General features: G+C 39.9%; 4 protein-coding genes across 4 annotated transcripts; all 4 read left to right on the top strand.

Annotated features, from left to right (window-relative positions):
- Positions 1 to 2,700: 2,700 nt before the first annotated feature.
- LOC311486578 (nuclear factor 7, brain-like) lies at positions 2,701 to 5,379 on the top strand. The gene is made up of 2 exons (XM_084542480.1): positions 2,701 to 3,216; positions 3,352 to 5,379. The coding sequence occupies exon 2, from the start codon at positions 3,369 to 3,371 to the stop codon at positions 4,767 to 4,769; it is 1,401 nt and encodes a 466-aa protein (XP_084398606.1). The 5' UTR covers positions 2,701 to 3,216; positions 3,352 to 3,368; the 3' UTR covers positions 4,770 to 5,379.
- Positions 5,380 to 5,492: 113 nt separating this feature from the next.
- On the top strand, positions 5,493 to 10,366 carry LOC311486576 (nuclear factor 7, ovary-like). The gene has a single exon (XM_084542478.1). It carries the CDS (start codon positions 6,310 to 6,312, stop codon positions 7,732 to 7,734), a length of 1,425 nt encoding a protein of 474 aa, XP_084398604.1. The 5' UTR covers positions 5,493 to 6,309; the 3' UTR covers positions 7,735 to 10,366.
- Positions 10,363 to 16,824, top strand: c1qa (complement component 1, q subcomponent, A chain). Its single transcript, XM_084542496.1, has 7 exons — positions 10,363 to 11,375; positions 12,467 to 12,667; positions 12,993 to 13,169; positions 14,115 to 14,194; positions 14,328 to 14,444; positions 15,370 to 15,468; positions 16,431 to 16,824. Exons 2-7 carry the CDS (start codon positions 12,493 to 12,495, stop codon positions 16,581 to 16,583), a joined length of 801 nt encoding a protein of 266 aa, XP_084398622.1. The 5' UTR covers positions 10,363 to 11,375; positions 12,467 to 12,492; the 3' UTR covers positions 16,584 to 16,824.
- Positions 16,825 to 19,847: 3,023 nt separating this feature from the next.
- On the top strand, positions 19,848 to 24,514 carry c1qc (complement component 1, q subcomponent, C chain). Its single transcript, XM_084542497.1, has 7 exons — positions 19,848 to 19,906; positions 20,646 to 20,761; positions 20,872 to 20,934; positions 21,029 to 21,182; positions 21,979 to 22,119; positions 23,324 to 23,450; positions 23,921 to 24,514. Exons 2-7 carry the CDS (start codon positions 20,656 to 20,658, stop codon positions 24,053 to 24,055), a joined length of 726 nt encoding a protein of 241 aa, XP_084398623.1. The 5' UTR covers positions 19,848 to 19,906; positions 20,646 to 20,655; the 3' UTR covers positions 24,056 to 24,514.
- Positions 24,515 to 25,178: the final 664 nt, after the last annotated feature.

Raw genomic sequence — 25,178 nt, 5'->3', positions numbered from 1 at the left:
ATGTAAAAAAATCTGAGGAGTCATACTTTTAACTGTATAGGAGGTGCAGTAAGCCAGCTTATGGAGACAGTGCAAAGACAAACAGTTTAATACAGACAGTACAAAACACTCTAGATAAATGTACTCACACTACTGTGTGAACTGTAAACATGTGACTGATAAGCAGCAGTTACTTGTGTAGCGTTATTACAGGACAGGCCCTTAGTCTGTGCCCCATTACAGTGTCCTGTCCCAACAAGAAAAACGTCACACTGGGATGTTCACAAATAAAAACAAATTGAGCATGCAAGCAGTCCTGGTGTAGTGTGGAAACTATGATTCTCGGTAAAGGTAGGAGGAAGCTGAGCAGCCAAAACAAACAATGACTTATTTTTCTTAAGGTTCCACTTAACTTTGTGGTTAGTATGGTATTTGAGGTATTTGGTGATCTGTGTGTTGGGCAACTTGACTATTTTGATTAGTTCTAGTATTTTCCTCACTGCAGAGTCTTTAATAGAAAAACAGTGTACAGTTCTTAGATCTAATTTAATGTGAATTAGGGGTTGTACAGACTAGGCGACTTGTCGGTTTGTTGACTTCACTACTAGTCACTGATTACGTGACAGTAACCATGCGGACGCCTCTGAGAAGACAGGTGAGGAGCACAGAGGGTCACTGCAGCAAACTAGCAGCAGTTCATCAAGTGTATGGAAATACTTCACTAAAGATGAAGCCCATTCCACCGTGACATGCAGAATATGTATGTCAGTCCTGAAATACAACAAAAGTACTACTATAATTCACCCTCATGTGAAAAGGCATCCGCTAACGCTAGCAGAGGAACGTTCTAAATCCTCTCAACAGCAGTCAATTAACAACTTTACCAAACATCTTGCGGTAACAAAGAGAAGGAGGCTGCACATCAACAATTTCCTGGTGAATTTTATTGTTAGAGTTATTAGAGCCTTCAGCTGCTATACACAGAGAAGGCTCTAAGGAAATAAATACTGCATTTTTTTTTTGTTACACTATCCCATCTTACAACACACTGTGGAGTACTATTAAATGCTACTGATGGTGCTGAGTTGCTGCCTGCTTTTGTACAGGCTATACATATCTACAGTTCACAGTATGTAGCACATGAGCTGTCTGTTCTCAGCGTATGTATTCAGGTCAAGAATATAGATTTCATTGTTGCAAAGCATTACTTTCTACTGTGTTTTTATTAGTGACATCATCAGTGACTAGTCTGTGTCGACTTGACTTTCATCACACAACAGACTACTTTAAAAATTAAAAAATAATCAGCATGAGTGTGCACATGCTTTTGTAAATGAGTATTTGGCTATGTTCAGAATAAAATTCCCATCATTCATTCATTCATTCATTCATTCATTCATTCATCTTCTATACCCGCTTGTTCCTGTGAAGGGTCACGGGGTCTGCTGGAGCCTGTCCCAGCTGTCACTGGGCGAAAGGTGGGGTACACCCTGGACAGGTCACCAGTCTATCGCAGGGCTAACACAGAGAGACAGACAACCATTCACACTCACATTCACACCTACGGCCAATTTAGAATCACCAATTAACCTAATGAGCATGTCTTTGGATGGTGGGAGGAAGCTGGAGTACCTGGAGAGAACCCACGCAGACACAGGGAGAACATGCAAACTCCACACAGAAAGGCCCAGTCAGCCCATGGATTCGAACCCAGGACCTTCTTGCTGTGAGGCATCAGCGCTAAAATTCTTGTCATGTCGGGCATACCCGTCTTGACCTAAATCGACTGATTAATTTCAAATAAATCTCTTTGTGTTCTTGTGATTTTTATGACATCTTACTGGTTACACCGCCACAATCTCATTGTTGAAATATAAGATGGTCATAAAAAACTGGAGGAAATATAATTCGAAATCCTTCCAAAATTGATTACAAGATAACAAAAAAACTAGTGAGGGAGGCTGTCAAGAGCCTGGCAACAACATTAAAGGAACTGCAGTTCTTTCTGACATGCACTGGTTCCTTCCTATATGTAACAACTACCTCACTATTCTTTATCCAACAAGTAGCAAATATTTTCTGATGAAAAACACAAGCAAGCCTGATTAGATTTACCCAAAAACATAGACTCACTCTCCCAGAACCAAAAGGAAATACGTTATGGTCTGATGAAATTGTGAAGCAAGACAACAATACAGCTCATCAACAAAACAACACCGCACTCACGGTGAGGACGACGCACCGTGGTTTGCAACTGCTTTTCTAAAGCTGTGACTGGGGCTTTAGGGAAGATGGAGGGATTCATTAATTTGGCACCAAGTACCGGTTGGTTATGGCACAGAATCTTCTAGAGCTGAGATTAAAGAGAACTTTCAACTTTCGACATGACAATGATCCACATTCAAATCAACAAAAAGATGGATTTGGAATGGCCCAGAAACAGCCAGGGCACATCCCTAATCAAGATGTGTCAAGCTAGTAGACACTTATCCAAGTAGTGGTGTAGTTAAATTAAACTAGATTTAGGCAGTCCAGTTATTTTATCTTCATTTTTGTCTGTTGTTATTTTTTTACCTTTTGATTTTTTTCCCCAATGCTTTTTAGGGTCAGTGCATAGTTTGTAATTTTTAAAATAAATATTCAAAAATTCTGATATGATTCCACTTTGATTAAATACATTTTTTTTATTGAGCAGTTTGTGGATTGGAAGCTAATAATAATAATATTGTATTTGTTTATTTTTGTTCTTTATTTCATTTTTACATCGTGAAAATCTGACAGCTGGGATAGGCTCCAGCAGACCCCGCAGCCCTTCGCAGGAACAAGCGGGTACAGAGGATGAATGAATGAAAACCTGTTGAGGTCTGCAACCAAGGTGTCACTGCATTTGTCATCCCTTGTTTTTTCAGATTTCTTCCAAAACATGTGGATGCCAGTGTAAATACACCTGGTTTGCGTTCTCCGAGACCCTGCAAGACAGAACTCGCCATGAATTCTCAGTGCTCTTCCCATGAAAGGCATGCTGACACAATGAGCCAATTTCCAAGCAGTGTGACTGTTTGACTCTCCGGTGAGAGCTACCTTAACTGAACCACATCGGTGGTTTGACAGAGCTCCGCCTCCTACCTTACATCACCATAAACAAGCAGGAAACTGAGTTCGTTTTTCTTCACTGTTCGCTGGAAAAGACGAATGCTTTGAGACTGGCCACAGCATTTCACAACTCAAGGAGCGGAGGTAAATGATGCAGTAGTAGAATGCTACTACTTAATTTAAACTCGACACTGGCTGAAAAATAAACAGAATCAAAGTGAAAGTAAGTAGACTTGCAGGGGTGTTTCCAGTCTAACTTTCTTCCTGGTGTATTTTTAGGTACTCTCAAGGTGAAAATGGCTTCCCATTCAGAGAGGGATCTTTTGTGTCCCATCTGCCACGACATCTTCAAAGACCCCATTATCCTCTTGTGCAGTCACAGCTTCTGTAATGATTGTTTGCAGAGTTGGTGGAGGGAGAAACAAATAGAGCAGTGCCCAGTTTGTAACAGAAGATCATCAAAGGATGAACCACTCAGTAACCTGGTGTTAAAGAACCTGTGTGAGGCCTTCGTACTGGAGAGAGATCAGGAAGCTTCTACAAAGACTGAGCCTCTCTGCAGTCTGCACTCTGAGAGACTCAGACTGTTCTGTCTGGACCATCAGCAGCCAGTGTGTGTCGTCTGTAGAGATTCAAAAATACACAACAATCACAAATTCAGACCGATTGATGAAGCTGCACAGGATCACAGAGAGGAGCTACGTAAAGCCTTGAAGCCTGTACAGGAGAAACTGAAGATCTTTGAAAAAGTTAATGACAACTGTGCTCAAACAGCAAATCACATCAAGGTCCAGGCTCATCAAACAGTGAAGCAGATTAAGGAGCAGTTTAAGAAGCTTCATCAGTTTCTACATGAGGAAGAGGAGGCCAGGATCACTGCTCTGAGAGAGGAAGAACAGCAAAAAAGTAAAGCAGTGAAGGAGAGGATTAAAAGTCTGAACAGAGAGATAGCAGCTCTTTCAGACACAATCAGAGTCACAGAGAAGGAGCTGAGAGCTGAAGACATCTCATTCCTGCAGAACTTCAAGGCTGCAGTGGAAAGAGTCCAGCAGCGCCCCCTGATGGATGATCCACAGCTGGTCTCAGGAGCTCTCATAGATGTGGCCAAACATCTGGGAAACTTGACCTTTAACATCTGGAACAAGATGAAGGAGAAGGTCTCCTACAGTCCTGTGATTCTGGATCCAAACACTGCTCATCCAGAACTGACCCTGTCTGAAAATCTGACCAGTGTGAGATGTGAAAAGAAACAAAAGCTTCCTGAAAACCCAGAAAGGTTTGACCACTATCGTATTGTGCTCGGCTCAGAGGGCTTTAACTCAGGTACTCACAGCTGGGATGTTGAAGTTGGAGACAATGCAGGCTGGGTCCTGGGTGTGGCATCCGAGTCTATCCAAAGGAAGGGAGACATAAAGTCTGGATTGTGGAGAATTGGGTTAACCGATGGTAAATATGTAGCAGCCTCTCCATCAGATCCCCACATCGTTCTCCCAGTGAAGAATCTCCAGAAGATCAGAGTTCATTTGGACTGGGATAGAGGAAAGCTTTTATTCTCTGATCCCAGTACCAACACACGCATTCACGCCTTCATGCACACTTTCACTGAGAAGTTGTTTCCATACTTCAGCAATAAGAAGGAAAACCAACTTAAAATAGCTCCAGTGAAAATCTTTGCAACAATGAAACAGCTTAGTTAGTGATGACAATGTGGTTACAGGTTATTTTGAGATATGTGGTCACGTTTCTACTTCTATTCTATTGGGTTTGAAAAGTTTGAAGCTTGCTGCTTTTATTAACTTGGATTTATAGCTCCTACAGTGGATTTCAATATTGACCCAGAGTCAAGAAATAATACTACCAGAGTCAAAATATACTACACATATACAACATTTCATGTTTTCCGTTATTAATATGTAACTTCTTGACTTTTTAGTTTGGTCAAGGTTGAGGAGGCTGGTGCATGATACACTAGGCAATAAAATACATTTTACGTGGCTTGGGATTGATTATTATTGATGTTCAAAAAATTATTGGTATTATAGCTTTTTTTTGTATTTATATCGGTCATGTTTTCTGTCATGGTTTGATTAGTTTCTTGGGTTTCTATTTATTGTATTTTCGCCTACTCCTGCCTCGGTCCTCTATGTCGTGCATCTGGGTCCTAACCTCCTTACCCGCAACCCTTCTTGACAATATCTTGTGATTTCAGCTTTTCAAATATTTACTGATGTTTATTTTGCTTATGATTCTGCTTTGGTTTTGTCTGCTTTGGTTATGTTAACCATAATTAAAAATAATTGGAGTGTTTTTGGATTCCACTGATGCGTTCATGACACAGCATGACCACAAAGAAAAATGTTGCTGTCCTTCATATTTATTAGCATACTAATTAACATATTCTCATAAATCATGCTTCTGTATAAACAGTTATGTCCATATGTTTGGATACTGACAGTTGTTTTGTCATTTTAGCTCTACATAACACAATTACAACTGCATTATTAATGTAGGTGACAATTTTTTATGATTTTATTGCGTTTCAATTTTTGTAAAGCATTTTTATTTATAATTATATTATATAATACAAAATACACCAGCCACAACTTTAAAATTACAAACCGGTGAAGTGAATAATGTTGATCTCATTCATGTTCTGGGAAGTCCTGGCATGTTACTTTGATACGTACCGCCACTTGAATATTGTTGCAGACCAAGAAAACCCACATGACAACGGCAAGGGAAACAAAGTATCAAATATACATAAATACTATTTCTGAATAGTTTACCTAATCACCTAGCTCAGTACATAATAGCGGAGTTCTTCTCTGTCGTTTTCTTGGTGAGTGCACAAACAGTAAAAGTGTTACTGCTGTACGAGATTAATGAACAGCTCAAGAAAACTTGTGCCTTAAGATAATGGCACCACAGCGTGACACAGATCACCTGACAAAGCTCCACCTATAACTCATCTGAGAAAAACCAGGAAACAGTGTGGCTGCACCTTCACCAGGAAGAAACGCACACACACCCCGAGAGAGAGAGAGACTGCAACAATCTACTTCAGACCAGATACAACTTCACCCGAGGGAGGAACGCTACAGCAGCAAATAACTTGAGCCTCAGTGCATTTCTGAACTGTAAATTTAAGGAGCAAAAAAATAAACTATTGAATGTATCTTTCAGGGAACTTTCCAGAGGAAGAAGATTAGCCATGACTGACTGACTTCCTGTTTTTTTATGATTCTCCCACGGGTCCTAATGCCTTTCCAGTCTGAGGATGATCTCTCTTGTCCTATTTGCCAGGACATCTTCAAAGATCCTGTTGTCCTGTCGTGCAGCCACAGCTTCTGTAAAGACTGTCTGCAGAGCTGGTGGAGAGGTAAACCCATTCAGGAGTGCCCGATTTGTAAAAGGAAATCATCAAGGAGTGATCCACCTCGTAACCTGGCTTTAAAGAACCTGTGTGAGGCCTTTTTGCTGGAGAGAAATCAGAGAGTGTCAGCCGGGTCTGAACCTTTCTGCAGTCTGCACTCTGAGAAACTAAAGCTGTTTTGTCTGGATCATCAACAACCAGCATGTCTCATCTGTCGGGATTCAAAGTCACACATCAACCACAGGTTCAGACCCATCCATGAATTTGCACATGAGCACAAAAGGGAACTACAGAAACTCCTGGAACCTGTTCAGGAAAAACTGAAGATCTTTCAGCATGTAAAAGGAAACTGTGATCAAACAGCAGAACACATTAAGGTCCAGGCTCAACAAACAGAGAGGCAGATTAAGGAGCAGTTTAAGAAGCTTCACCAGTTTCTACAAGAGGAAGAGGAGGTCAGGATCACTGCTCTGAGGAAGGAAGAGGAACACAAGAGTCAGATGATGAAAGAGAAGATTGATTTTCTGAGCAGAGAGATAGCAGCTCTTTCAGACACAATCAGAGTCACAGAGAAGGAGCTGAGAGCTGAAGACGTCTCATTCCTGCAGAACTGCAAGGCTGCAGTGGAAAGAGTCCAACAGCGCCCCCTGATGGAGGATCCACAGCTGGTCTCAGGAGCTCTTATAGATGTGGCCAAACATCTGGGAAACCTGACCTTCAACATCTGGAACAAGATGAAGAGTTTGGTCACATACTCTCCTGTGATTCTGGATCCAAACACTGCCAACCCAGAATTCATTGTGTCTGAAGATTTGACCAGTGTGAGTCACGGAGAGAGGCGTCGGCTTCCTGAAAACCCAGAGAGGACAGACTACCATCGCTCTGTCCGGGGCGCCGAAGGCTTCAGCTCGGGCACTCTCAGCTGGGATGTTGCAGTTGGAGACAACGCGGCTTGGTTTGTGGGCGTGGCAGCAGAGACCGTGCAGAAGAAGGGACGTGTAAAATCTGGATTCTGGCAAATAGAGTTCTACAACGGCAAATACAGCTCACGTGTGATGGGAGATCCGCCGACTGTTCTCAAAGTGAAGAAGAAGCTCCAGAAGATCAGAGTTCATCTGGACTGGAACAAAGGGAAGCTGTTGTTCTCTGACCCTGATGCCAACACACTCATCCAGACCTTCACACACACTTTCATTGACAGGATGTTTCCATGCATGGGGACTTTAAATGAATTCCCGCTGAAGATTTTACCAAACAAGGTCTCTGTAACAAGAGAGCACCTCAGTTAGATTATGAGGATGATGACGATGATGGGGATTTAGATGTGCTAGCTGTGTGGCCCTGAGATCCAAAACTGTTCAGATACTGCTGCTTTTATAAAGTTTTCTTTTAACATGTGTATTTTGGTTGTTTCTTTTGGGTGTTTGCACTGATGCACATCGAGAGTTTTGCATTAGAAGGCTGTTTTCAAATGAATCTCCCTAAGGCAGGATGTTTCACATTTCGATTATCTTGTAGTTAAAGTGAGAATTATGGAAAATCATTCAGAGCAGAACATTTTTATCTGGTCTAAAATCTATCTCAATGAGAATGAGAAAAATGAAAATAATGGAAGTTGTGTTTTTGCTACTTTAGGAATCAAAACATGACAATGAAACGAAAGTGGAGACTTTCTTTAGCTTTTGTATACATTTATTGTTATGTAAAAAAATTAAATAAGCAGACTTTTAAAGTCTTAAAACATGCCTGAAGCAGATCAAATCTTCAGTTTTATTATTGTTACCTAATAATGAATACTTGCCTTTATGTCTGTGGAGATTCTCACTAATTCAGGTCATGGTTTAAATTAAAAAACAAGCTGAAATAAGGGCAGCTGGTCTTGTTTTTTTTTTCGTTTTTTTTTCAAGGTGTTTCATCCAAGTCTCCACTTCCAAATGACTGCTGTGGAGTTTACTGGGAACATCTGTGGGTGCTGGCCATCTGATATTCACCTATAATTTGAGGAATTGTTAAGATTAACTTGGATGGTACCAGTGGTTCTCTAACGACCAATAAATGGCCAGATGAAAAAGGTATGAGTAGATAAAACTTTCTGGGGACAGCTGTTTTAATGCATCTCCAGACTTTTGTAGTGAAGAGTAATATTTGTTTTGAATTTCGTCAGGTAGAGATGAGGCTGTGGTTGACCGTTGGGGATGGCTGGTTGTGGCAGGTGGGCTAAGATGAAGGCAGGTAGGAAGCCAGAACAGTGTCCTCCAAAAATCTGTTAACAGAAGAGGGAAATTATGTTTTTTGCTACTTTAGGAATAAAAAACACGATAATGAGACAAAAGTGGAGAGTTTCTTTAGCTTTCGTTTAGATTCATTTGTAGGTAAAAGGTGTCAAATCTAAATAGGAGGGCTCTTAAAATCTTAAAACACGCCTGAAGCAGATCAGATCTTTTGTTTTGTTGTTGTTAACCAATGAGTACTTGACTTTATGTCTGTGGAGATTTTCACTAATTCAGGTCATGATTTAGATATGAAATAAGGGCAACTGGTTTTTCACAGCTGGGTTTCTTCAAGATGTTTCATCCATGTCTCCAGCCTCAAATGACTGCTGGGGAGTTTAGTTGTTCGGTAACCTGAAACTCACATGACTAGTGATTAACTTGGGTGGTATTAATGGTTCACTAATCTCCAATCAATGGCCAGACTGAGGCTGAATGTTGCCGATGGTTGGTTGTGGCAGGTGGGTTAAGATGAAAGCACGTAGGAAGCACACTAAACTAGCTGTGAACGGGTAGAGTGGTGCTGAACAGGACTGGAGATCTAGCAGGTGACTGGTGATAATCCCACAACATGAAGAGGAACAGGTTACAAACATTCAAGTAAGAATACGAGGACAAGTTTTTTTATTCTGAATCACTCGGGGTCAGTAAGTTAAGGAACAGGTGGGCACAAGGAACTGTAGACCACAGTAGATACCACAGAGCTTGATAGGTGGATAGGCAGCAATAATTTTCCTTCATGCAGACATTTGTATTGAAGCTACAGTATACGGTAAATACACAAAAAAAAATTATATTATGAGTAATTGCTGTTGTTGCATCAAATGACCACACGTGGGCGCCCAAACTGCAGAAACTTCAGGATCAATGAGACTTTTTGGGTTTGTGGTGTGCACAATATCCATGTCAGCCGTTTAATCAGTTCATGTATATCATCTAATTTTATTCTCGTGTTCCTGTGTTATAATTTTCTGTAATTATCTCTTTTAGTCTTCAGTTGTCCAATCTAAAAACTTAATGCACTTCCCTCCGCATACAGCTACATTTGACTGATTTTAAAGGTTCGGTCAAATGGTTCTGATGTTATGTAAAGGGCTTGAATGACTCACAGTCTGATGTCTAATGTAGTGTGTTTTAAGTTCATGTTGCAGACTTTGAAGGCCACATATTCTGACACAGAATACACTAGAAATAAGAAATATGCTAGTGTTTAAGAAGAAACTTCACAGGAAAGTAAAGTGGTATCAAGCCGACCACTCACATACATCTACATATATACCTACCAGCCATGCTGACCATTCATCTCTTTTGCAAGTCTGATCCAATGATTGACCTGAAAGCTCATGACAATAAATCCAACACTCACTTTCAGGTGTCTCATGGCTGGTACAGCGCTGCTTAATTTGTGCTTCCCTCCGAATTTTCTACATTTATGAATAAAAATATCTCAAAACATCAGCAGATGTTTACACAAGTGCTGAAAGAAAGTAGACCAAACAAACCCATGAATGAAACCGAAATATTATCCTTTTGTGTTTGTTTATTCAGGAAAATTAGCCAATATTACATATCTGTGAGGTGCTAAATTAAATGCACCTCTATGATTACAAGTTAATTTCATGACCAAATTAGAGTCCATTTGTTCAGAAGTGTCTCTAATCAATGTAATGATTTTAATTTAAAAACAATCTGGTATTTGTAACAGTCTCATCACTTTCACATGTTTGTGAAAGTGTATGATGGCTCAGACAAAGGAGCTTTCCGAGGACTTAAGAAAAAGAGTTGTTGTCGTTCATCAGTCTGGAAAAGGTTTCAAAACCATCTCTAAAGAGTTTAAAATCAACAAATCCACAGTCAGACAGATTGTGAACTGTGGACTGTTACCCTCCACAGGAGTGGTCGACCAACAAAGATCACTCCGTAAACAAAAGGCCTCACTCACATTGGGTAATGTTAATGTTCATCCACCACCAGGAGAACCCTGAACAACCATGGTGTACATGGCAAGGACAAAATACACAGTTCTCCAAAGAGAACATTTCTGCCCGTCTGCATTTGTTACTACATTACATTTCTTTTCCACGCACCTTGATAGTGGGCGATGTTGCACCAGAAACACAATCTACTTTTACTTCGCCTGATAACGCGGTCAAATAAAAAAAAAACTATGTTCTCCTCATCTCTTTAGTGGGGCGTATTCAGTTTTTACCGTGGAAACGTGGCTCTTAGTTCTGTGTTTAGTTTTTAAAACAAGCAAATCTTTTTATTTGCGAGAAATGAACTTGCGTCAGACTGATCTGAAAATCTTTCTGTCAGATCAGGAGTTTCATTTCCTTGCAGATTCGTTTTAGAGTCAGTGTGTGTGTGCTCTTGTTTTTAATTAAGTTGTAAGAAGACAATTTTACATAGAATATTAATGTTGTAGGAAAACTTTTTTTCTGGGCCCCACAGCTTTTACAGTTAAAACCTATTAAGACATGAATTTAGGGTAGCGCTTACAATTAGGAAAGTCCTTTCAAAGATAGAAACACAAGTTTGGGCGTGTGTGTGTCTGAACAAGTCATTGACCTTTTTTTTTTTTTTTGTCCAACAAGAAGTCTGTTCAGAGCAAAAGAAGGAAATCCCGTCATTGCCGTTTCAAACCTCATAAGACTTGACTGGTAAGTAAAATATGAACATTTAACTATTAATTACAAAACTCAGTGTCAGAATAAAACAACTGTTAGTTAAGACATAACATTTACAGAGATGGATCAATATCTGCAGTGAAGTTTAAGCTTCTGCAAGTTGTTTTTAAAAGTAACTCATACTAGTATTACACTTTAACAGCACTGTCCTGTTTTTCTTTTAACTTATGCAAATGTACAAATACTTTTCACTGTAAATACTGCTGTATGCATATATTGATATGTATTTATTTATCTTGTTTACGTACACACAAATCTTTTGCATGTAAATAAATAGCAGTCCTGTCCACACCATCTACATCTGCATTGTTTTTAGACTGTTTTCACATGGGTGAACAAAACATTAAATTCAAAAAAAGCTGAAACAAGGGCAACTGGACTTTTCAAGTCTCTTGAAGACGTTTCATCCGAGTAACTTCTTCAGTTTTGAACTGAACTTCTTTTGGATATACCATGACCTGGATCCTTCACAGACCAAATTTGTATTTATTTATTTTTTTGTGTCTGGACCAACTGTCCTCAAATTGCACCTTGAGACACAAATGAAACATTTTTAACTGAGATCAGTTGTAGATGAATTTGTTTTCCTTTAGATGAACATTAATTTCTGTTCATTTCTTTGTGAACTTAAAGAGACTTGACATTTATGTCTTCATCTGAAGTGCTTGTTTTGCCGTCATTAGTTCGTACACAATACCACAAAACTGTAAACTTTAATCAAATATTTAATCGTTCATCTCTTCTTCACTTATCCCTTGCATCTTAAACATTACAAGTTAATTCAGTCAAATTTCCCACCATGGCGCAGATAAATAAAGTGGCCACATAATGTCTGGTGCTTTATCTTAACTGTTTTCTCATACATTTAAATTGATGTAAATTGTATCACAGCCTGCTGCACATGGATGCTGATTGTTGGTTATTAGTTGTAAAACGGTTTCTAAAATCCCCAGACCAGAGTGACCTCAGTGTCAAATCGTTCTTCACACATTTCTTTTTTAAATCTCTTTCTTACATTTTGGCTTCCATCATCCTCAACACCATCTCATTCATCTTTTAAACAGAAAAAGAGTTGATTATTCCTGACTGAATGTCTTGGACCATGGGAGGTTATTATAAATTGGCTGTTCTGGTGGGCATGGCCTCTCTGCTGTCCACCATCCGATGTGACGTGAGCTGCAAAGGAACAGACGGACGACCAGGAGAGGCAGGAGCAAAGGGCAGAGATGGATGGCCCGGAGTGAAGGGAGAGAAAGGAGAGCCAGGTGAAAGTTGTTAATGAGACAGCACTTTTGCATGAAACCTAAACTTCCCTTTGTAATGTAATCACAAACTGACCAGACATTTCCTGGTTCCTGTTATTAATTCACATTGTGGTAGATAAAATAGTTTAGGAGCCAGATATGTTCCTCATTAGGTGGTGGGGACCAAAAATGGAGCTAAAAGAGAGTGAATAGCGATTTATATTTGCCAAGATGATTGATGTTGTGTAAATAATCATCCTTTTGAATATTTTTATTGCCACCATGTGGACAAAAACGTTGCTATTGGTATTGCTATTCTATTTATCATGCATCTGTCCGTCTCCAGCTGAGAGGGTCGACGGTCCGGTGGATGCAAGCGTTCTGCTGAGGCTGAAGGGCGAGATGGGTAGCCGGGGATCGCAAGGGGTCATAGGTCCCAAAGGTTACCGTGGAAACTTGGGGCCAGCGGGTCTCCCCGGACACCCCGGTCGCCCCGGCCCAGATGGAAAGAGCTCTGGCGCCGGTAATGACACAACTTCTGACCTTACAACATATATCATGCTAACGTCCTAAAAAAGACAACAGCTGGCACTGTTAAGTCCACTTAATGTCCAGTCTGACTGACTTGGTCCTTTATACTTTTACATAATAGTTCCTCCAGGTCATGTCTGCAAACATTCAGGGCTGCAGGGCTTGTGTTAAAAGAATTCAACATAGTCATAATGCTAATGTGTCCCAGTGGCCATTCGTGGTACTGCAGCAAACTCACACAAATAGAGCATTTGACAAACTAAATCAACTATGAATATTTATGTTTGTAAATTTTTCCCCACATCTTCATAAAGTGGTTTTATGTTAACCTGGAGGTAAAGATGTTTGGTTATTCTTTGCTTTTTGACTGTGTTTCACAAGCTGGGAGGGTCTTTGGAGTCTATTCAAGTTGATTTAGTTGATTTACTATCCGGGTACTCCAGCTTCCTCCCACCGTCCAAAGACGTGCTCATTAGGTTAATTGGTGATTCTGAATTGGCTGTAGGTGTGAATGGTTGTCTGTCTCTCTGTGTTAGCCCTGTGATAGACTGGAAGATGAATGAATGAATCTCTAATCTGGAAGATTTATTTGTGTCTGAAACTCTGGTCTGGAGTCTCTCCGTTGGGAACTTATTATCTGCCGCCCTAATCAAATTGTTTGGGCAAGGCTCTATGTGCTAATGGGCAGATGGTCTGTTGTAATGAGATTCAAAACAATAAGGTGAATATATCATATTAAACTATTTGTCTTAGTCATATAAAACATGCATGTTTTATTTTCCCTCTTGATTGCTTATCAAGAATCCAGCATGAACGGCATGTAGAGATTGAGAGTGGCTCGGACATTAAATCTTAAACTAAAATGTCACCAGACTGACCACATCCTTAATCCACCTCTTATTTATTTCATTCAGATGTTTATACCTTGTCCTTACAGGACAGCAGTCCTCTCAGCCAGATGCCCGATCAGCCTTCTCCGTGGTCAGGACGGCGAACACTTATCCTCTATATAACCAGGTTCAGTCCGACGCCTATGGCTCTCTCACCTGTTTCGTTTCTAAATGTTTTATCTGGAAATTCTTGAATAAATATAATGAATCTGGATGACCCCGCGAGTTAAAGCTGATTGTACTGATCATGTGTGTGTTAGGTGATAACTTACCAGGAAACCATAGTCAACAAACCTGGTGACTTTAACGCTGCCACGGGCTACTTCACCTGCAGGGTACCTGGTGTTTACTACTTCACGTTCCAGGCTATGGCCAAGGTAACACGCACACACTCTTTTGGAGCTAAATCCTTTATTTTTCAACCCACCCCCACTCCTCCTTTTACGTAGAACATTGACTTTGTTCTGCGTCTGGGACGTCTTCACTGCTTCTCTCCCTGTCTTGGTCTTTTCATGTAGGCACGTTAAAAGGTGTGAAGGTCCAAGAGAAACAGATCGATCGACTGACAATCTGATTAAAATGTTCAAGAGGAAGGATTTGAGCGATGTTGACAAGAACCAAAACCTTTGATTGGCTTTCACTTCTGCTCTGTCCGTTTGTTAAGCATGTATCTGTCCTTGTTGTCCCTTTGTCTCTCTGTTAGCTGTCATGCTTTCTACATGCTTGTATTTGACCTTTCTGTCTGGCTCTACTTCACTACAGGTCTGGGTATTGAGAGCGTCTCTTGGCAATGAAGCCTGTTCCAACACTTGTAGGAACAGATAAAGCACTTCTTTTCACTATACATCCAACATGGCTCCTGTTGGTGGGTGGGATATATCAAGCAGCAAATTTTGTCCTCAGAGTTGATGTTAGTAGCAGGAAAAATGTTCAAGTGAAAGGATTTGAGAACCAGACTGTGATGGCTAGATGGGTCATCTCCGGGACTGCAGCTTTTTGTGGGATGTTGCTGGTCTGCAGTGGTCAATACTGATCAACAGTGGGAGAAGAACCAAGGAGAAGAACCAGAAACAGGGGCATGGACCAAAGATCGAGGATCATTGAGAAGACTGACCTGTGTGGTCCTCTCCAACACCTGAGCTACTGTAGTTTCTTTGTCTAAAGTGGAATGTGGAGTGAATTGTGCTTGTTGAAATGAAAAAAAAAAAAAACCTGCAGAGAGACTTCTAACTTGTCTGAGTTACCTGCACCTTAAGCTCCATTATTGTCATTTTATTTGTGCTGTGTGTTGTGTGTTTGCAGGTCAGCTTATGCCTGCAGATAGCCTCTGAAGCTTTGACCAATAAGCTGGGATTCTGTGATTACAACAGCAACAGCAACATCAACAGAAACAACGAACAGGTCATTTTCAAATCTTTGATAGAGCACCCACATAAATTGTTGATTATTCCTGACTCAGAGAGCCATGAATGAAACATGACGAGATGGAAGTCATTTTTCCCACTTTGACTTTTTATTTTCTTTTTTTTTTTTTTTTTTTTTTTTGTCCTGTCCAGCATCGAAGCAAGCAGAATAATGATCTGTTCTTTATATTGTGCTGAGCAGATTTTGATTTGCCAAGGGGAGCTTTATGAATGATAAGGCTCCTCTTGATAATCTCAGTTAAACTTTATTTTATTTTTTATACATGTTGGTGGATGGACCTTTACATAATATTGCTGAACCTGACACGGAGAGAGAAAGAGAAGGAAAGATAGAGTGGACAGGAGTTGAGAGAAAAAGGGGGGGGGGGGGGGGGGGGGGATGGAGAGAAAAAGAGGGATACACCAAGCAGCAACTGCTACACCTGTTGAGAAACACAACAAAGAACATCACCCGGTCTCGGCCGGAGAGCAAGCTGACAATCCTAAAAGGCACACAAAAGAGAAAGATTACGCTGGGGTAGACAACAACCATGGCACAAAAGTTTCATACACTCGTGTTTAAGTCTACACATACATGTTTGTATAACACAGCAGATAACTAAACCACAGTAGTCCTTAATGTTCACGGTTTGTATACACGGTTTAAATGTTCACCAGAGGATGCAGTGACTGTGTCACCATGCAGAATGAGGATGAAGAGTGTTTAAAGATGGCTGTGATGGTGCAACCGTTCCCCCAAGGAGAGCAGACAATGGACAGGAAGTCCCAGGACCCCAACCAACTTTTTATTTTCTAATATATCATATCTGTTTCTTGGATTTATGTGACAACAAATGGCAAAGGATCTCAAGAAGGACATTCTTTTTTATTTTATTTTATTTTTTTTACATATATTCATTCTCCTTGCTCTTGGTTCATGCTCTCTCTGTTATGTCTCAGGTGCTGTCCGGTGGCGTGGTCTTACAGCTGACGGTCGGACAGAGGGTTTGGCTCGAGTCCTTTAAGGACCAGCAGACGGGCAATGATGCACGAGACACCCGGGAGAAAAGGATCATCTTCAACGGCTTCCTGCTTTTCTCAGATCCTGAATAAAGTTCACTGCAGCGTGGAGTCGGAGACTGCACCACCTTATCAATTTAGCATATGTGATTATATTTGTTTTTAGGCAATAACACAGTACACACAATGCTGTAATATTTGTAAAACATGTTGGCTTCAAACCTGCAGTTGATTTTAGATGTGTTCATCTTATCTTTAGTTGTTTGTTTGTTTATGGTGTAAACGGTCACTGACTCCGTCTGTTAAAGCCAAATTAAAGTTTACTGGATGTGTTTGGTATTGTTAATTCAACTGAATTTGATTTATATTTAGCCAATAAGAATCTGTCTCAAGGTGCTTTACAAGATCCCAGAGACTGAAGCCTCCAGAGTAAGTAAAGGTTGTTGTAGGGGAAAAAACTTCCAGCTGCCACAGGTGAGAAGAGGCAGGATGAGCAAATTAAAGTCAATTTAATGATGACCAGAATAAAAGGTACTGCAGAAGTAAAAATACAAATCCAACAAAAGGTGGAATCCAATCCAAACAGAAATAGGGGCAAATAAAAGGGAAATCTAAGATGGATGAAATCAGGGAACAGCTGGAGGGGAGAAGTCCTCAACCCAAGCTGGTTCCACAGGAGAGGAGGATGTTGACTGAAAAAACTGAAGATCATTTCGTACAGTTTCACACAGATCTTAAAAGCAGTTGGAGATTTGCTTCCAGAGTCCCTCATGTCCTCCCAGCGTTCACGCTTTAATATCATCTTAGTTCATAGCTCATTTTTCTAAATGATAAAAACCTCCTCAGAAACAAGGCTGGACCTGAAGCACCTGGTTAAATTTCAGCTGAGGTTCAGGTTTTAGAGCTTAGTCCTTTGACTTGGTACATATTCCTAATAATAAAGTAGAATTGTAGTGAATAAGGAACAGAGCAGAAAAATGAAGATGTTTAGAGACATCCTTGCATTCATGCAAAGGGGACTGCATGTATTTTTTGTGCTGAGACAATAATAATAATAATCATCCAGGAAGTTCGGTTTAATTCAGAATATGGTAGTGAAAGACACGGCGTTTGCAAAATTCATTGATGGACAGTACTTTCACAACTATTGAAACCTATGGAGGTAACGGTTGTATTTTGTGTGTCATCAGTTATATTTCTGCCTCTGGTTTTGTCTGAATACACATGTCATTTGGACACACAGATGTTCTTACTTGCTCTAATTCCACATGATATCCCAACGTTCAATTATAAAAATATATACATCTAATAAAATATGTCTAGACAGTTTTAATGCGCATCCAGATTTTTGGGGACGATGTTTTGAAATTAGTGCAGACTATGAAGTTAAAACAATATGAGACAAAACTTTTATTTTTGAATTTTCACCAGAAGAAACTGGTGAAGTTGTTTGTAAGAAAGTAAAAGTGTTCAGAAATGTCACTTAGACTGAAAAAATCCTGTTAGAAAATCATGGCTGGCTTGTCGCATAGTCTGACTTCCTGACAAACTTGCTGTGTTTTTCATCTCTGTGGTAAAGTTTCTATTCTGGCTCCACGAAACAGACACAAATGGCCCTAAACAAAACGACCAAGACGTCTGCTGAAAAACCACAAAAGGCTCTGAACGTCTTACAGGAAGTTTTAGTCTGACGTTTGGGAAGTCTGGTGTTTGCTGTCGTATCAGAACATCAACAGAAGCTAAACTAATCTAAACTAATATAATCCCTAATATTTCCCTTCTCTCAAATGCTACAAAGACGAGTCTCAAACATCCCTCACCTCATCTCAGCTGTCAAATTTTCTCAACTTCATCACATAGGAAAGTTTCACGTGACCCCTCTGGAGGAAGTGAAACATGTTTGGTTTTTTGAACTTCTTCTTCTCTGTAAACTTTTGCCACTTTTGCACATCCTGGGCTGACCTCTTCCTTCTGTGTGTTTTTGGAAAGTTTAATTTTTAATTAAATTGCACAACCATGTTTTTTTTTTTTTTTTTTTTTTGTTCTCAGTTCTTTTCTACTGCATATGTAATCCTTAAAAACACTTTATGAATGTACCGTTTCATTTTTCAAAAACACACAGGAATTTGATAAAACAGCCGGACCCTGCAGCCGGATTTTAGGGATACTTACAAAAACAGGAGGATGTAGTGCATTTGTTGGGGGACTATTTTCAGGGGCCGATTAATCCACATTTGTGGTTTTGGTGCATGTTTAAGAAAGCAGGTGTACAAATGACTGAGTTGAAGTGAAATGAAGTGCGCCAGTGAGTCTCATTCTTGAGTTTTAAACCGTTTGTGGACATTAATGGAACTCTGTGCCACAGATAAATAAGATGTATTAAGGTCTAGATAGAGCATGGTTGGACATTTTCTGAAAGGTTTTTTGGAATTCAAAAGAACCTAAATCCATGATTCTATGCAACATTTTCTGACAGAAGAGTTTGGAATTGAAGAATGTTTCTGGGAGAGTCCTGAACCCAACATTTACGGGATAAACCGCAACAATCTGTGTTTGACTTTAATACTGATTTTACACCAATTAGGCATAACATTATGACCACATTGATTTCAGACCTGTCCATTTGTATCTGTCTTTCCTTCTAGTCCGTTTATCTCTCTATTAGCTCTGTAATTCTACATGTTTATATTTGTCGCTTCTGTCTTTGGCTCTACTTGTCTTGTCAAATAAAGGTCTAAGTTCACAGAGTTTTTTTTGGAAATGTTGCCACACTTGTAGGAACAGAGAAACATGGGGTTTGATCATAGAACTGAAAAAGTTACTTGGATGTAAAAGTGTAGTTGCCTTGCCCTTCTTTTCATTATTATTTTTTTGCCTGCATGACTAGATGATTAGATCGAAGCATCTCCAGAATTACAGCTCTTGTCGGGTGTTCCTGGTCTGTAGTGGTCAGTGCCTATCAACAATGGTCCAAGGTAGAAGAACATGGACCAAGGATCATTGATGAACATGTATCCAACAGATGAGCAACTGTGTAAGTTGCTGCTGGTTCTGATAGCAAGGACACAGAAGACACAGTGGATCACAGTTTGTTTTGTTTGGGGCTGTGTAGCTGTAGATCAGTCAGGGTGTCCATGCTGACCCCTGTCCACCTGATTAAAGTTATTCACTTCACTGGTGGGTAGTTTTAATGTTATGGCTGGTCAGTGTAAATCTCTTTAGCCTGTTTTTTTTATTGTCAGTCGTCAGTAACCTCCCAGATTTGCAGAACTACACGCTCAGAAAATCAGTCGTGACGTCAAAACTGCTGAATCGTTGGTTTTTGAGTCGTCTTCCTCCTCCGGCTCCTTCAGGACTCAGAGCGCCGGGAGCTTCAGCTTGCATTTAAACTCGCAGTGGTGGGTTTGATCTTTCTGGTGAGTTTTAAACATTTATTATTAATTATAACAATTAATAAAAGAAGAAGAAGTTAATTAATATGAGTTTTATTTACATTAAAATCAGTTTTGATTCGCCTCCTGTCTTCCACTTCACTCCTCTTTCTCCTCCCCTCTTTCCTCCACAATCAACTCTTTCTCCCGTCCTTCTGTCACTTTCACCTTTCTTTTCTGTTAATTTTTCTTTCTTTTATTTTTGTCTCTCTTCCTCATCTCTCTTTCTCTCTTGCCTTGAGCTCGTCTCCCTTCTCCTATCTCCCCTTTACTTCTGATCTCTTTTTTTGTGTCCTCTTTCTTTTTCCTAATCTCTTGCAATTTGTCCTCTTTCCTTTCCTCCTTCTCTCACCTTCTCTCCTCATCTCGTCTCCTTCTACCTTTCATCTCCTCTTGTCTCTCCTTTCTCTCCCTTCTCTTTCTTTGCTCCTCCCCTTTTACACCTCCTAATCTCCTTTTATCTCATTCTTGCCTCTCTGTTCTCTCCCCTCTTCCTCTCTTTTCCAACCAACTTTCCTCCATATTTCTTCTTCTCATCCCTATTTTTGTTTCCTCTTCCTGTTTCCTAATCTCATGCAATTTCTAAAATTTTCTTTCCTCCTTCTCTCATCTTCTCTCGTCATCTCATCTCCTTCTTCCATCCCCTCCTCTTCCACTCTCATTCCTCCTTTGTCTCTCTTGTCTCGTTCTTTCCTTCCCTCATCTCCTCCCTCGTCCCTCTCAGGTTCTCCATCATGCCCATTTATTGTTTTCTTGTAATCGGAGCCCTGATCTCATTGGCGGTACCCAGGCTGGTTGCCATGGAGACCTGTCCAGCAACAGGAATGCCCGGGATGCCAGGTGTGTGCGTTAAAGGTGTACACGTGTGTTGTGTTATGTGTTATTATTATTATTATTATTGTTGTTATTATTGTTGTTATTTATTTGTTTATCTCTCTGACCATACTCAGGTATTCCCGGGATACCTGGAAGAGACGGTCGTGATGGAGAGAAAGGACAGAAAGGAGATCGAGGTATCCAACACACACTCACAATCAGCAGCTAGCTTAGCATTAGCCCAACTTCACAATCCTCAGAACAACTAACATTTGTTGTTTTTATCTTTAGGAGCTCAGTGGCACGGCGGCATTGGCCCTCAGAAGGGAGAGAAGGGGGAGCCGGGGCCGAGGGGATACTCTGGTAAACGAGGTCAGAGTGGGGATCCTGGACAACCAGGGGCACCAGGACAAGCCGGACCTCCAGGAGAACCAGGGGAACACGGGTATATATATAAAATATCAGAAATCCAATGAAATACAGGGTTTACATTGTTTCTTACACCTGACAGTGAAAATTTAACCAACTATTCATGCAACATTTCATCACGGTTGCCAACGACACACATTCACCTGATATAAAAGGCCTCCAATGTAGACGACTCTGGTCAAAATCTAAATGTAATACCTTTAATATATTAAGTTTTATATACAAAAGAGAAGGGTACCCTTGTGGAGCTCTTACTTTAAGATTAATTTTACTTATTAACCAATTTCTATATTATTGTGTTTTAATTGTCTTTCTGAATGTTCAGTTAGTATCTTTTTTTTCAGTCACTTTGGAAACTTGTTGAGGATGAGTAAACTAAGACAACAACAAGGTTTCAGTTTGGGCTCATATAGTTTCCTGTTTGTACTGCGCTACAAGGTTAATCTGCCTTTGGGCACCACACTATAGTCTACCAACACAGAACCGATTCTGTTCTGATTCAGGAACCTATATTTGAAATGTGTGCTCCTAGACAATAACAGGTTTGGAACCAGGGAATTTTAAATGAAAAGAACCAAAAACAAACAAAGCTTGAAGCACAAACCATTGACGATAGCATAGCGTGTGTCTAATTCGTAGAGGCTACACGAGAACAGAAGATCAGTTAATATAGATACGTACAGTAAATGAAAAATAAGTCAGTTTTAAGCTGAAGCAGTGGTTTTGCTATAAATTGGTGTAAATGTGGGTTGGTTAAGCTTGCACAAACTTTTCTGATATAAAAGCAGCCAGTTTTGTCTTCCTGGCTGCAGGTCTGTTGGAGTCCAGCGGCAGGCGGCCTTCAGCGTGGCCCGAGGAACCAACGAATACCCGGAAAAAACAAGCGTCATTCGGTTCACCAACGTCATCACCGACATCAATGGCGACTACAACACAGTGACCGGACACTTCAGGTGAGAATACCACTTGTTTTTCCATCCTAGGTGACAACATGAAGTCAAAGAGGAGTTGAAATCATCAAAATTTCAACTGGGCCAATGTTCAATTTCAACATCGGCCCAGTGGTGAGTCTATGTGGCTCTACTTTTTCCATACTGATCCACACGTTGGTACTTGTCAGAATACTGTTGTCAAATTTTGAGCCAATGCATTATGTTGAATCACAGAGGTAACTAGTTGGCCAGAGAGATCTCTTTCATTGGCTATTTATTGGCTAATCTGAGCATTAAAGGAGAAATGGAAGTAATGAATGTAAACAATACAATCAAGGTGAAAGGGCAAACAATTTTTCATCTTTTGAACATTCATATATTTCCACAACAACATGATCATCTAGAATGAACCAAGTGTGAACCAACTGATTGGCTCTGTACAGTTTGTACCTTTTCCCGTCTTCCTAGCCTCTGAGCTAATAATACCTCCTTCTGTTTCCCCTTCTGAATGAAAAATACCACCTGAACCGGGTTCAGAGCATGCTTACCAGTTTGTTGCCCGGCTGTAGTCTTTGTGGTGTGTTCAAGTACTACACAGGTGACACTGGTCTTCATTGGCATTAGTCCTTGGTGTCAGTTTGGTGTGTTTACACCTTAAGAGTCGGCAGCCATGCTAGCAGCTCTGCGAGGCCGCACCTGAGCTAAATACTAACATGGCTACATGGGTACCTCACTGATTTTGCAGGTATTTGGCCATGAAGTAATTCACACTTACATTTTTAACTCATGATGATGATGGCAGATTAAGGGATCACCAGTCATTCCAGTGTATCCAGTGGATGCCTATACCAAATCACAACAATACCTTTAGTACTTGTTGATATTCTTTTGTTAAAAATCAAGATTGGTGTCACATGGGTAAAAGTTAGAGGGTTGCCAGAATCATTGGGATCCATCATCTGGGAAATTTGATTGTCTTTGCCAGATTTTTGTCCAGTCAAGCTAATAGATGGTGAGATACTATACTATACTATACTATACTATACTATACTATAAAAAACTCAAGGAATCAAATTCATTATGGTTCCTCCTTTGGGGACCAGGATTACAAAGTTGATGGATGTTGAGAAAATTTCCATTGTGTTCACACTGCCAGATTCTGTCACTCTCAGAATAAAAGAATCCACTTGTAATGAGTAACTGTAGTTTTCCCGTTGTGGTGTAGGTGTCGGATCCCAGGAACGTACTACTTTGTGTACCATGCCTCGTTAGATGAACGACTCTGTGTACAGCTGAAGCTGGACAACACACTGCTGACGTCGTTCTGCGACACTCGCCGCATCAGGAGACAGGTACAAACATAAAACACTACCATGAGTTTACCATCAGTGAGAAAAAAATCAGTGAGAAAAAAATCATCCCAAAGGAGAAACCACTCCTGATGTTAAAGTTCATGTACATAGGGATTAAGACTGGGTTTAAAACATTGATTTTCCAGTTTTCAGTTGAGATGAGATGAGATGAGATGAGATGAGATGAGATGAGATGAGATGAGATGAGATGAGATCTTGAAATATTTTGAAACAGGATTGAATAAACTCAGGTAGTCAGTAGCCATACCCAACCCTAATAGAGAGTCACTTAGGTTGTGGTATTGATTCCAGCTATATACTTGTCCCTGTACAAACACAATAACTCAGTAATATTAAATTAATGATGAGTAAATGTATTGAAAGAAAATGTGGATCCAACAGTACTTCTGAGTTTTCTAGCACTTGGGTATTTTTAAAGTTATTTTTACTTAGTTTGGTTGTGTTTGCAGGTGACGTCGGGCGGTCTGGCAGTCTACCTGTCAATGGATCAGGAGGTTTGGTTGGAGACTAAAGATTACAGAGGGATGAGAGGAAAACCGGCCGGTAACAGCATCTTTTCTGGCTTCCTGCTGCATCCACACTGACCCACGGGATGAGAAACACCAAACAATTTAACAGCACCCTTCATACGTTAAAAAAACAATAACTTCATATTGGTTTTGGTTTCTTCATTTGTCCGTAACACTTTATAATACAGATGGCATGTTTTCAGTTATGCCGTAAATCTTGAGCTCAATTGATTTTACTGAGCTGGTTTTATTATTTCAATTTCAAACCCTTTAATGAACATTTTATTTGGAAAGACCCACCGTTTACATTAAAGAGTGTGTTTATATCACAGGATGGATTTTTAAATGTGTTCATATGTGACTGCTGTTGTTTGCCAGGCTTATCAATAAATGCAGCATTGTTTTTCCCATGTTAATGTTCACTAAATTTCTGCAATTCATATTTAAAGATATTGCATCATTGATTTTACCTTCTCTGTCAGCTAACACATAATCTGCAACTTAATACCCAATAAACCAAAACAAAGAGCTGAGAAAGAACCTGAATGTAGTTGTGTGGTTATTTCTTATTTTATTTATTTATTTATTTATTTATTTTTGTCTCATCTTGATGAGAAGACAAAGAGCTACTAAAGATATTTTTCTTTAATTTAAATATTGACAATGTGCATATCTGTGAACTTTTAAAGGCTGCTGTGGTAAATTCCTTCATAAGCTGCAACATAGGCTCTAGACAGATCCATTGAAAGAGTATCAATCAAGCTGAGTACACTAACAAAAGAAGGTTACATCAAACGTCTCTCCAGAAAATTCCTTGTGCATCTCAATCCAGCATAGGTATAGCTAACGGTATCACCAAAAGAAAAACTAATACATAAGGAGACAATTTCAAATATATGCAAAAATATTAAACAGTGCAGCATTTTAAAACAAAATATGCTTGACTTTATAAAAACGGTAAAAACGATAGTTAACTTTAACTGTTTATGAATTTTTTTTGGAAAGCTTCAGGTTGAAGGTGTAAATTGACCGAGTAAGAAAACAAATACAGACAGCATGTCTGTCCATCAGAAATGGAAAGAGGATCTGAGAAAGAGAGAAAATGACAAACTAGCATATTTCACAGGATGTTACTATTAAAAAAATACACATCAGCTAGATACCATGGAGGAAATTAAATATTTTGTGGAACAGATAC

This window comes from Chelon labrosus (assembly GCF_963514085.1).
Source record: "Chelon labrosus genome assembly, chromosome: 4".
NCBI classification, from domain to species: Eukaryota; Metazoa; Chordata; class Actinopteri; order Mugiliformes; family Mugilidae; genus Chelon; species Chelon labrosus.
Note: the sequence above shows the minus strand (reverse complement) of the source record. Positions and strands in the feature narration are given on the sequence as shown.